This window comes from Poecilia latipinna, unplaced genomic scaffold (assembly GCF_001443285.1).
Source record: "Poecilia latipinna isolate Pla-1442-1.1 unplaced genomic scaffold, P_latipinna-1.0 Scaffold161, whole genome shotgun sequence".
In the NCBI taxonomy this organism is placed as follows: domain Eukaryota; kingdom Metazoa; phylum Chordata; class Actinopteri; order Cyprinodontiformes; family Poeciliidae; genus Poecilia; species Poecilia latipinna.
In genome coordinates this window covers 17,986-30,978 of record NW_015112777.1, presented here as the reverse complement: position 1 = coordinate 30,978, position 12,993 = coordinate 17,986, and the positions used below count along the sequence as shown (strand labels likewise).

The 12,993-nt window shown below is 39.6% G+C and overlaps 2 protein-coding genes across 3 annotated transcripts in view; both read right to left on the bottom strand.

Annotated features, from left to right (window-relative positions):
* The window catches only part of LOC106945798 (SH3 domain-binding glutamic acid-rich-like protein 3), a 5,385-nt gene extending 4,476 nt beyond the window's left edge, over positions 1-909 (bottom strand). The window contains exons 1-2 of the mRNA XM_015029726.1: positions 730-909; positions 400-567 (exon numbers count right to left, since the gene is read on the bottom strand). Of these exons, the coding sequence (XP_014885212.1) occupies positions 400-567; positions 730-771 (210 nt within the window). The 5' untranslated portion in view covers positions 772-909. The remainder of the gene's footprint in view (positions 1-399; positions 568-729) is intronic.
* A 596-nt stretch (positions 910-1,505) lies between these two features.
* LOC106945794 (deleted in malignant brain tumors 1 protein-like) lies at positions 1,506-11,671 on the bottom strand. 2 transcript variants are annotated; one of them, XM_015029716.1, is made up of 17 exons: positions 11,544-11,671; positions 10,528-10,590; positions 10,194-10,220; positions 9,743-10,054; positions 8,255-8,548; positions 7,819-8,133; positions 7,436-7,726; positions 6,602-6,916; positions 6,189-6,488; positions 5,777-6,085; positions 5,214-5,528; positions 4,672-4,980; positions 4,304-4,597; positions 3,856-4,191; positions 3,654-3,761; positions 3,025-3,106; positions 1,506-2,282 (listed from the first exon to the last, which is right to left on the bottom strand). In XM_015029716.1, exons 2-17 carry the CDS (start codon positions 10,562-10,564, stop codon positions 2,132-2,134), a joined length of 3,795 nt encoding a protein of 1,264 aa, XP_014885202.1. In that variant the 5' UTR covers positions 10,565-10,590; positions 11,544-11,671; the 3' UTR covers positions 1,506-2,131. The 2 variants fall into 2 exon arrangements, with proteins under 2 accessions (XP_014885202.1, XP_014885203.1); XM_015029717.1 differs by lacking the exon at positions 11,544-11,671 and adding an exon at positions 10,750-11,038.
* Positions 11,672-12,993: the final 1,322 nt, after the last annotated feature.

Below are 12,993 nucleotides of genomic sequence, written 5' to 3'. Positions count from 1 at the left end.
CTCTGCACTGCAGTACAAGTTTGGGCCGATAGAAAGAGAAGCTTGCGTAGGGTGCCATTCAGACAAGAACTGCTACTGCTGAGGAGGTAATTCAACCATTTGATTCATATGTAATGCATCACGAACGGATCAAAAAGGATGGCAGAAAATAATGTCTGTGGAACTCCAAAATAAAATGAGAACTGGTTCTTCTTCTTCAAAGTGTCTGTGAAGCCACAACAAGGATGATTCATACAGCAAATATTTATTTAGTCCATGTCCACACCCTACTGTGCTGCAAGGATTTTTTAAGTGCGGTGCATGTGGCAACCCTTCACATTTAAATCTTGTTTTTTTTTTTTTTTTAATTCGCCTCATTCTTTCTAACTCATCACTTTTACAGGATTAATGAAAACTTACTCCACAGTATGCATCTCCGTTGAATATCTGTGGAGGAAGTGCACTTGGATTGTTTGCCTTCTTCCTCATTAAATCCTTGTCCTCAGAGTTCTGCGTAATATCCACTTGTTTGAAGGGGATATTCTTAGAAGTGAGGACAGAGATGATCCGTTCTTGATCTTTCTTCATCTGGAAAGAAAAGCATTTCATCAGTCAGTAGTGGTCGAGTGTGCCCATGCAGTGGTTTGAGATTGTCTACACATGCAAAATACAATGAACACCGTGCCTCACTGTATTTTCTGCTGCAAAAATAATAATGGAAAAAAAAAAAACAAAGACTGGATACCATACCTTCACAGAACCGCTCACACTGGCCATGTACACCGTCAACATGTCTGCTATTCCAAAAGCAAAACACCGACGTGGACAAAAACTGAGGTTTTCAGAGAGAAACCACCCTGAGAATGTTGCAGTATGCTATCTGAAGGTATGTGGGCTTGCTGAAGCAGCAGACAAGGTGCACAGGTCTGGACAGAGTTTACCTTCCTGCATGGACACACCCACTCGTCTGACCGTGTTCCAGTCAAGGCCTGTCCCTGTCATTAGCAAAGCCACTCAAGAATGCACACACCCACACAGAAGCACACCTTCAAAAGTCCCGAACAGCAGGAAAACTACAACTACTGGAATTTAAGAGTTACAAACAGTTTTTTTTTTTTTTTTTTTTTTTTTCTTTTTTTTTTTAGCACCTTACTCATTAAGCACAATGAATTGATTTGAATATTTCCAGTTTAAAATCCACCATATGCAACACTGCACAAGTCATGGCCAGTGGTGGTTTCAGGTTTCAGATGTGGGTGAAAACACCTTTTGTTTTTGCTTGCAGGAATACATGTTGATAAGAAAACGTCATATCCAAACAGGGTGGAAGTAAGCTAGCATTAGCCCGTTGATTCTGGAGACACAAAGCAGTGTTCAAACATTATTAACTAAGATGTGAGTTTACTGGTAGCTCTTAGCCCTTATGTCCCTAAGGAAGTTCATTACAAATACATTTTAATGCAGTGTCTAGTATGTTCTGAGTATCTGTTCATTGATTGTGAAGAAATGCATGATCTAAGTCAATACTCTTTTCAAAGCAAAACTTTATTAATCAGTCACACTTTACAAAAAAGCAAATTACTGAGAAACACCCAAAAACTTCTTCATTCAAGGTGATTAAGACCTTCAACTCATCCTTGCACCAAATAGCATTACGATTTACCTTATCTTTAAAAATCACCACAGGAATATGAATGAAAATAATTGCTTCTGACTAAATGAACTATATTGCATGAGAGATCAGAACTATATTTTATCTGTGCAAACAATGAGCAGCTGTTCATTGCTTGCACTTATCATTAAAGCAAATGTTAAGGCTTACATCACTCAATTGTAAAATAAAAACTAAAAATTACTTTTCAAAAAATATATGTAAAAACACAACAAAGTTCCCCGTTTCCTTTAGAACTTGTAAGGAGCCACTACACACCTACAAAAGGTCCAATGCTGGTTCCCGATAGGTGGGTGTGCTAACAAATAAGTTTGCTCTGAAGTCTCAGAACATTAGACACCAGCGTTGGTGTTTTCAACACCGTATAAAGAAATTAAACACCGCCGTTCAGCTTGATGTTGTGTTGCTTTGGAAAAAAAAAAAAAAAAAAGTAGTAGGCCTGTGTTGGATGGTACTGCTGGTTGAACCATTAAGGATCCATTAAGGATCAACCAGTGGTTCACGCTCGTAACAGACTCTTCCTGCCAAATCTTCTGGGACTTTTTCCTCAATGCTCTCAAACTCAAGGTTGTTTTTCATTGTTTTCATGCTGTCGTGTTCTCCTCTATCATACAACTGGTTGGTACGTTCCCTAAAAATGAGGAAGACAGATAAGATTGGGATGATGCCATCACACAACATAGTTTCCAAACTGTTTGACCTCAAATCAGTGACAGCAATTTTTTTGTAACAGCAGACTCAGGTAATACCAACCTGATGAAATCACAAAAGACTTGGGACTTTTATACTAATAACTCATTTAGGCCATTTGACTTTAAAATACTTGATATCTTTCACCCAACAGAAAGTGCATTACAATAGAGCAGCGGATGGCGCCCAGGGATGTGACAATGCAATCCATCCTGCTGCTGGTCATTCACAAATGACCAGAATCTACCCCTGCTGCTGTGCAGGCACTGAATCCTCTTAACTCATTATCTTCTGCATCTAAAGAAGTCAAAGTTGGTAGAGAGCTGCTCTCTTCCAGCGATATCAAAGAGGTGTATGTTCTTTTCTAGGGGGGTTTTTCTGTATTTTTCTGTAAAAATGAAAATGGCCATATATTGTTGTTATAGTTAGAAAACATTTTCAAACACCTGCCTGAAATAAAATTTAGAACAACCAATTGCCATTTGAACATTTTTTTTTATTTCAACAAATAAATGGCATCTATGCCTATACACTATTTATCTATATACTCAGTTTTTTTTTTTTTTCAAAATGCATCATGGGTTTTTAGCGAGTGAATATCAAGGAACAAAGCATTAGGGTAAGGAGCCCATAAAAGACGAAGTTGTAGTGAAGTTAATGAGATGGCTGCGGATTATCCTCACCTTTCATCGAGCGCCCCGTTGCCTCTGTCGTCCAGCTCTTGTTTTTTGGTTTCTAGCCTGTTGTTAAACTGAACCATGACAACTAAAAGAGAAAGCACAACATCACGGTCAACTGAGAAGCAGTTCTTGTTTTCACATAAAGTCATGGATTACTCAGTTTTTACTTTAACTCAAACAAACCTTTCTTGTTTTAGGTAATTTAGAATTGCCAAAATGTATATATTTGCTAAAAGACACAACAACGACAGAAAGAATTTGTTGGAGATTTATTGCTAATTTCAAAGTCAGACGTTTACATTCGGAGTGATTACTTTCTCTTTCAGCAATAACTTCTGATAGGTTAACTTAAACATTTCAGTTAATTAGCACACATACCTGTGGATGTATTTGAAAGTTATAATTTTGGTAATTTGAGACTTGGTCTGATTTAACCTTAGACTAAAAAAAAAGAATGTATGTATTTGGTGTATGCAGTGTGTATTACGCCCAGCTGATAAGAGCTGTAATATACAGCAACATCCAAATGATAAACTCTGCAAGTTTTCAAACATAGATGAGTGAAAAAGGCCCAATGGACCACTGAACAATTTAGAATTCGATAGACATCAACAATAAAACAGGAATCTTACCAGCGCCTCGCCATTTCTTTCTCCAAACAAAGAAACCAATGGCCAACAAGAGAAGCAGTATCACTAACACACTCACAACAGCTGCAACAACTGATGAAGAGGTGCTTGCTGCAAAAGATAAAAACATGTGTTGGAAGAAAAACGGACGAAAAACAAAACCATGACGGAAGTAAAGCAATTATTTCTTTGTGTCAAATGTTACCGAGTACAGTGAGTTTGAGGGTCTTGGAGGGAGAGGAAAAGAAGGGAATTGATGAGATGTTAACAGCGTAGACACAAGCATAGTCTCCTTGGTCTTTAAAATCTATTTCTGGGAATTCAAAGTACGCCATGTAGAAAATGGTGTGTCCAAATGCCGGTATGGCCTTGGTGATATTTTTGTCAGTCCTGCTCAGGTAGAAGACGCCACCAGGAAACTTGGAATGAATCGAGCAGGTTATGGACAAGGCGCTTCCTTTGGCGATGGATAGTTTAACAGGACTGTAGATCACCATCTGATGAGCAGATGTCAGAGAGATGCTGGGTGTTCCTAACATTACTGCAAGATAAAGACAAATTTTCTTTTAGATTTCATGATAATGTCTGTATATAAGTATGAATTTATATTATGTTCTGTAAAACAAAAACAATGAAGAAACTTTGTTTTTTACCGTTAACAGAGAGATCGGCTGTATTTCCTTGAGGATAATAAATAATTTGATCTGCCAGTTTCTTATGATATTCACAGAAGTACGACCCATTTAGGTTGAACTCTGCTTGAGGGAAGACAAAAGTCGCCGCCTCATGGTCTGAGAATTTTTCCTTAGAAAATGACCCTTGAGTCTTTTTTAGCACAAAAGTCCCACCCAAGTGTTCTGTTGCCACGGTGCATGTGATTTCCACTTTCTCACCCCAGAGTACGTCTGCAGAAGGACTCAAAGTGATCTGGGGCTTTTGTAGATCACCTGTTGCAGAACCACAAAAGTTCAATTAGGGAAGAGAAATAAATTCTAGATTCAAAGTGAACCTGGTTCCTTACCTAAACAGATGACGCCAGCATCTTCACCATGCCCACAGTTGTTTTCTCCAAAACCGCGGTGTTGACAGTGCGTAAGTGCGACTTCTTGGCCTGTACACTCCACGTTGTCCAGCCATATCGGACCGGAGCCTCTACCAAAATGTGCACTGGTGGGGGCCGAGACCGCATGACCGCAACCAATCTGTCTGCACACCACATCAGCGTTGCTCATTTGCCAGTCGTCATCGCACACGGTACCCCACTGGCCTTTGTAGAAGATCTCCACTCGGCCAGAGCACTGGCCTGAGCCGCCAACCAACCGCAGCTGGGCTGCATGAAAACAGAAAAACATCCTGTACAAACCAAATGGACACCCGAAGAGTCGCACCTTTACGAACAAACCATGATCAAACCTGTCACAGGTAAATAAATCAATAAAACCCATTAAACTCTACCTTTATACCAGACGTAATGATTAAAGATCTAAACTCAGGTTTCATTGTTTGCCGTAGCTTTAATATAGAAATATCATAATAAAATGAAGCTATCTATAAAATCCTTACCTGCACATATAGCCCCAGCATCATGTTCATGTCCACATGTTGACCTACTAAAGCCATTTACTGAGCATTTTTGAAGAGAAGTCAGGTTGCCGAAACACGAATCACTCGCCTCCACTACAGTTCCATTGCCCTGACCAAAGTGTGCAGCGCCAGGAGCGTTCAAAGTGTGGCCACACTCCAGCAACTGGCATATCACCTCGGCTTTACTTTCCGTCCAGGCTGCATCGCAAACTGTTTGCCATGTTTCACCATGACGGACCTCAACCCTTCCAGAACACTCATCCTTGCCTTTAGCCAACCGGACCTCTAAGCTCCCTGGGAAGACAAAGTCATGCAAAGATGTAGCCATACAGCGCACAACATCTAATCAAGAGTAAAAAAAAAAAAAAAAAAAATCATGTGTTTTTAATGTGCACTACATGCAGGAGACAAGGACTTCAAGGTGTATTTACTGAGGAATCTTCAACCACAATGTCATATTGAGAAAAGAAAAGAAAAGAAAAAACAAGGAAACAAACTAAAACCATGAATGTTTTTTTTTTTTCGCTTTTATTATTACTCACCTGTGCAAATCACACCAGCTTTAGCAGTTGTGTTGCATGTTCTGTCTCTATAGGATCTTTGTGGGCACTGGGAAAGAGTAGACTCCCTTCCACTGCATTCAATTTGATCAATCCAGGTCTGTCCCGACCCGAGGCCATATTCTGTCATTTTGGTAATCTTATGAGCCCTGTCGCAGTTCAGCTGTCTGCACACAACCGTTGCATCGTTAATGTCCCAGGATTCCCCACACACAGTCCCCCACTGGCCTTTGTCAAAAAACTCCACTCTCCCAGCACAACGATGGGGCCCGTCAGATAACTTCACATTTCCTGGAAATTACAGGTGACATACAGGGGTGATCAGAAAATTACAAATTTCATGCAAATTAACGCTTTATTGAGTTAGTTTGTCAAAATTTGACATGCCACATACCAGAGCATTGGACCGATGCCTCTTCAGTGCCATCATTTCTGCTTCTGGTGTACTCTCTCACCGTGCATTGAGTGACGGAGCGCTCCGTACCACTACAACTCATCTTTAAGCCTCTGAGTTCTCCACTGTCCCCAAATGATCCTGAGGCCTTGACAGCATCTCCACAATTCATATCTCTGCACACCACTGCAGCTTCATTCATGCCAAAGTTGATATTGTATACTGATGACCAGCGGCCCCCATTGTAGACTTCAACCCTGCCAGAGCAGGTGTCAGTGCCATTTATCAGCCTAAGGTTAGCTAAAAAAATAAAACAAGAGGAGTTTTTTAGGTGATAAAAGACTGTTCTGAGCACATAAAATTTTGATGATCACACCTCTGAAACATAGGATAAAAGACGACAGTAAAGATACCTGAACAAATCACCCCAGCATCTTCCCCATGGCCACAGTTGTTTTCTCCGAAAGGTGGTCGGCGGCAATGCAAAAGGGACGACTCGTTGCCGATGCAGTTTACGTCATCGAGCCAGATGTCTCCCTGGCCTTGACCAAAGTAGGCTGAAGTTTTAGCTGTCTGAGCGGTTCCACAGTCCAGGGCTCTGCACACCACCTGAGCATCTCTGATGTCCCACTCGTCATCACACACTGTTCCCCACTGGCCATCATGCAGAACCTCCACTCTACCAGAGCATCGGTCAGTGCCGTTAACAACCCTAATTGGAGGATTACCTGAAGAAAAGTCATATTTGAAGTACAAAAGAGTTATTAATTGCCAGATCAGAGAACAACTTAGTGTAGTACTTATTATATTTGATTAGTACTTTTTTCAAAAGGCATGATGGCTACAAAACTTTGGAATCTGCATTGCACCAAAATAATGGGCACACCAATTTATCTCTCAAAGCAAATAAATTCCTAAGTTATTATTATTTATTGGCTTCACAAAACAATGAGATGCAAAAGGTACAAAATAGTTATGCTGCATAAAGAAGTGAGAACTATATTTACCTTAGTCTACTGTGTACTATGTTCACAACTGTACTAATGTATAATGAAAATTAAAGTTAATTAGCAAATGCAGTGTGGCACAGTGACATGAAGATGACTTGCAATGGATAAGAAAAATTTAAAATTAACCACTAAAGAGCCTTTTTATGGACTGGTTCAACATGGAAACTTAAATGCTTTGAAATTCCTCATTAAAAATATGGAGAGTTACATCTTGTTTTCGCAAATAGTCTGTCTTACCTGCACATGCAATAGAAACACCTTCACATCTCCCGACACTTTCGTCCACCACACACTGAGTGATGGAGCTCACGTTACCAGAGCATCTACTTATAAACCCCGCCAGCGGGCTGTCACCAAAAGTGAAGACGTCTTGGTTTTTCTTTGGAGTTCCACAATTGAGTTCTTTACAGAGCACTGTAGCCTCTGTCCCACCCCAACTGTTGCTGCAGATCTTTCCCCAGCGACCATTGTGGAACACCTCTACTCTGCCAGAGCAGCTGTCGGTCCCGTTAATCAGTCTCACGTTCTCTGGTAAGTAAGCAGTCAAAGAGGTTTGTGTCAGATTTATGTAAAATGACTTGTGCATATATCAGTGGCAAAAATATTACAGCACGTGTCACCTGAGCAAACAACACCAGCATCTTCATGGTGGTCACAGTCGTGCTCTCCAAAACCTCTGTGTGGGCAGTCAGACAGGGACTTCTCATCACCAGTGCAGTCTATGTCATCCAACCAGACCTGGTCCTGCCCTCTTCCATAGAAGGCCTTGTACTTGACAGCAAGAGCATTCCCACAGTTCATCTCTCGGCACGTTACAGCTGCTTCCTGCATGCCCCATTTGTCATCACAAACGGTTCCCCATTGTCCCTCATAGTACACTTCTACGCGGCCGGAACATCGATTAGTCCCGTTTACTAGCCGGATTGGCTTGCTGTCTGTGAAGTTTCAGAAAGGAAATCGAGATATTTCCATCCAAGCACGTGACAAAAATAAAACGCTGAGCGTTATAAAGTTGAAGTAAATTAGTGTGTGATGTGAGTTATGAGTTTGACTTACTCATGCAGGAGATGGTAGCATCAATGCAGGTTTCTCTGAAGTCTTGCATCACGCAGTTGGAGATGGAGGTCTCGTTCCCCACACAGTTCGCTTTGACACCATGCAGCCCCTGTCCCTCTCCAAAGTACTGCGTCGCAGCCTGGACAACGGGCGCGCCACAGCTGATCTCCCGGCACACCACGTCTGCTTCTTCCTTACCCCAGTCACTGCTGCACACTCGTTTCCACTGGCCATTTTGGAAGAGCTCCACTCTGCCATTGCAACGACTGGTTCCATTGAGAATCCGAATATGTTCTAAAACAACATACAGTGATCAGTATAACATCACTGTCCGATGTTATATGAAGGGGGATAGCAGAGAATCTCATCCACCACTCAAATCAATGACAGTAAAAACAAACAAACAAAAACCAATAAGAATAACAATTTAATCAGGAAAGGCTTTGGAGTAGATGTTGTTCATTTTTACCCATTTTCTATTTTGCAGTGCAAGATGAAGCATTCTGCAAACATACTTTCGGTATACTGCAAGGCATGTCAGTTTACTCCAATGAATATCTGAAATAGGTCACTTATTGTTATTGTTTAGTGAGAGATCCTAATCTGTCATGTTCTATAAGAGCCTCAACGAGGATCAGAACCAAATAAGTGAAAGGAGGGTGTATGTTATTTTCAGAAAAAATAACGTACAATTAAATTAATATTTTTTTAAGATTAGCACTTTTATGTCAAGTCATTAAAATACATTGCACAGAGTCGTTGCAGCTCGCAGAATATGCCTAGTACACCCTAATATGTATTAACCCTTGTGCGTGCGAGGACTGAGGCAAATGATACAAATTTTATGGGTGTGGGGTCGGTTGGACTGCACTTGTAAATACAAGGGTTAAAACAATGAAATACTGATAATAGTGTCAGAGTCTTTGATTCATTGTTTCATTCTATTCCCCGTGAAATAACACTGGCGCCACTCTGATTCCCCTGGTGAATTTGGTGCAGACAGAAATGCCACTGTTGAAATCGGATTAAGAAAAGTCTTAATGATGAAACTATGCAAAACTTGCCACACAGCAGCAATGTGGGCTCTTGGGACCATGGATGATTTTCCCTGCTCATTTGATTTAAATTCAGAAAGTTTTTAAGTATTTAAAAGTCTAGATTTGTAATACGAGGTAGAAGATCAGAGTCCATGCTTCCACAAACCTGAACGATATATTTTACCCAGATAGTGTATCTACTGATAAGCACAGTTCCACCGGTTTGATTTTGACCTTGTTCACTTTGAACTCATTTAAGTTCAAAGTGAACTTAAATACTGAAAGTACATTTACGATTACAGTCTTGTAACATTTGCACACATTTTACAAACGTGCTTATTTTGACTCTGGTTTTAAAAAGCACACACATTTATTTTCCCAGATAATAAGTACGGGCTCTAATTAAACGTACGACGCAACTCAAGTATAGTGAGTGATATATCAGACTTACCAGAGCATACGACTCCAGCATCTTCACTATGCCCACAGTTATTAATCCCAAAAGGCTTGTGCTCGCACTTGGTAATGGATGTCTCTTTCCCATTACACTGCACATCATCCAACCAGATCTCATTTGTGCCTTCTCCAAAGAACGCACTTTTCTTGGCCTCCATAACCATGCCACAGTTTAACTCTCTGCACACCACCTCAGCATTAGCAACGCTCCAGTGATCATCACACACGGTTCCCCAGACGTCGTTGTGGTAGATCTCCACTCTGCCAGCGCAACGTGAAGGCCCGACAAGCCTAATTTTATCACATTCTGGAAATGAAACGTAACCAATTTAAAATTAAATACTAATAATAAAAAAAACAAACAAATACAATGGACAAAGACAGCCAAGAGGCCTCTTTAATAATATGGACATAGATATGGTGCCATGTACTTGGAGTTTACTGACCTGTAAGTAGAGGTAAGCTCAGCAGACCTGAAGGGCAATTACATATAGTTTAAATAATTATGTGTGATGCTATGAAGATCTACAACAAGAGTCAATAAAAAAAAAAGAAAAGGTGTGGCAATTTGGAAAAATCATTCTTTTTCTAACATTAAAGGGATGCAAAATTGAAATAGTATCTGTTTTAAAAGAAACGTAGTATCTTATCTGTTGCTCCCATGTGAAATCCATCAAAGTTTCACGTGGGAGAAAGAAATGCTTTGTTGATGTAGTTGTAAGGGAAACCATTTTGCCAAAGATGAACAGAAAGTATGTGTCTAGAAAAACAGAATCTCACCTGCAATTAAAAGGAAACGAAAATGCTGACTTTCCATATTAGGTCCTCGGAGAAGGCCAAATTCTGCAAAAGGTACAGAAAATTTAAGTAAAAAAGAGGAAGTTATTGTTCCCTCTACAATGATGGTTACAAGTGACAGATTTTGGACTGAAATAAGAGCCTTTAGGATACCATATCGTTATTTCTCGTTTCTCGAAAGGATAAAATACATTCACTTCTTACCTGAACGTCCAAATATTTTCTTGCACTATTTAGAAATTAATAAACAAACAGAAAACGTGTTTGTGTCGTAGGTTGTGCGCGCCATGCGGATCCCTTTGAATAAAATGGACTGTGTGGACTTGAACTGCAAACTGGAACATGTTGACATTTTGATCAATCATTAAAGATGGAACATGACAGGGGATTTCATTTTGTTTTTACACCACACATCAAAAAAAAAAAGATCTAACACTCGAAATGAACAGAACACCTTTTAATATGCATTACTTTTAGAAAGTAGGTGTGCAATATATTAGCTTTTATTAATATCATTACTTCTTTTTTTTTTAGTAATAATGTGTCAAAAGATTCAGAGGAAAACATCCAACATCAAAAGGAGCCATGTTTGAGAACAAATGTCGAGCGAGCTTGACCTCTGACCATGCAGGCTTATGTTATTCCTGTCTTATCATTTTTAGATGTTCCAACTTATTTAACACTTTTTCCATTTCTACATATTTTGCAATGACTTTGTTAACAATGCAAAAGCCATAATTTCGTGTTATTCTGTGTGAGAATCCAGTCTGTAAAATATTCACACATACTCATCTCCAGTGAGGAAAAGGTGTGCTGAACATTTCAATGATGGAGACTTTCACATAAATAGGTGAACATTTGGATTACTCCATAGCAAACTTCTGGATGATTTTGAGCCTCAATGTTGGAAAAGTAAGTTTGTTTGCTTTTTAAAATAAATTATAATGTGGCTGTTTTTTGTTTGTCTTTTTTTTTTCTTATAAAAAAAGTTATCTTACCTTGCAGGCTTGATGCAGCCTCTCTTTAAACAAGAACAGAAAAATAACGAAAACTTGGCCTCTAGCAGCCCCTCACTTTCACAAGCACTTGACATTCAGGAACTAGCTCCTGCCCACCATCTTTTATATCGCTTCGAGCCTGGACGCAAAACATTTCCTATTATGAAACTCTGCTTCTCTGTGATCAGCGCATTTATTCATTTCCTTGTACAAACCATTTTTTTTCTTCCAGAAATGTTCAGCAAAGCAAAACAGCACTGCTAAGTGTAACGAAGCTGCACCTTCCGGAGCATGTTTGATAATCCAAAACACTACTCTACAGTTGTAATTTCTAGTAGACCGACACAAATTGATGCATGACTGCAGGGTGACAGAAAAGTGACATTAGAAGTAAAAAATATTTGTGATTTAACCAGAAAAAAGTCCTAAAAGTGTGGCATATAACACTGATGAATAGCATCCTCACCTACTGACAAATATGTGATGTAAAAAACATTTCTAAGTTCTAAGACTGGTCATGTCCTGTGTTTGGCAAGCAGACTAATACAGTTTGAATGGCCAAAAGATGTTTAAGATTAGATTGAACATCTAGTTAAAATTTCAGGCAGGCCATATATAGGGGCAGGAGTGTGTGGAGGGTGAAAGAAGGAGGCAATCTGTGCTCAGATGTATTGCAAAAGTGTATTTGTCTATTCAGCATTTTGGGTCAACTGACTTCGGCTATTTTTGCGCACCATAATTTCCTTTACTGAGAATCTGCACAACTTCTCCTTATTACTGTTTTCATAGTGCACACTCTTATAGGTATTTCAAAAAGTGCACTTGTTTCTTCATGTCTAATTACTGATTTGCTTGTGAACAATAGACTAATTTAGCTACCATGCAAATGGTAGTAAATTAGTTTTGCAATTTATACGTAGTTTATTTGGCAGCAGTGAACGAGGAGGACATAATGACTGGCAAAAATGAGCAAGTGATATGCAATGATTTCTCTTCAAAATGAAAACTTCAAATGGGGCAGAAGTGTAGGCCTTAAAAATTAAGGACAAAAGTTCTGAAAAATGACTTATATTACTTTTTTTTTTCTTTTTTTTCGCATCAGCAACGCATCCACGAGGTAGCTGCACAATCGATGTGAGAGAAGAAGATGCGGAAGGTAGAGCTACATGAAGACAGATGACTCACCGTGGCAACCCTTAAGGAGAAAAGCCAAAAGAAAACAAAAAGATTTCTGCATAAGCTTATGTTGTGGAAGTACAACAAAACGTGGTATTTTGAGGACAAAGTGCCTCTACTGCAACCATTAACAATGCCAGCATGCCAAATAAATTCACGAGCAGTGTGTCGAGAAAACTGTGTGACAATAACGAGGTACAATCTCTTTTAAGTCAGAAAGGTCATAACTGAAAAACAGCAACATCTCTTGGGACTTTTAAATGTCTTTTAGAAG

Excerpts from the sequence above, each read along its gene's own strand:
- LOC106945794 (XM_015029716.1), bottom strand. The coding sequence starts at position 10,564 with ATGGAAAGTCAGCATTTTCGTTTCCTTTTAATTGCAG. Across the intron at positions 10,221-10,527 it reads TCGTTTCCTTTTAATTGCAG|GTCTGCTGAGCTTACCTCTA; the intron begins GTGAGATTCTGT and ends ATTGCCCTTCAG. Across the intron at positions 8,549-9,742 it reads TGCTGGAGTCGTATGCTCTG|AACATATTCGGATTCTCAAT; the intron begins GTAAGTCTGATA and ends ATGTTGTTTTAG.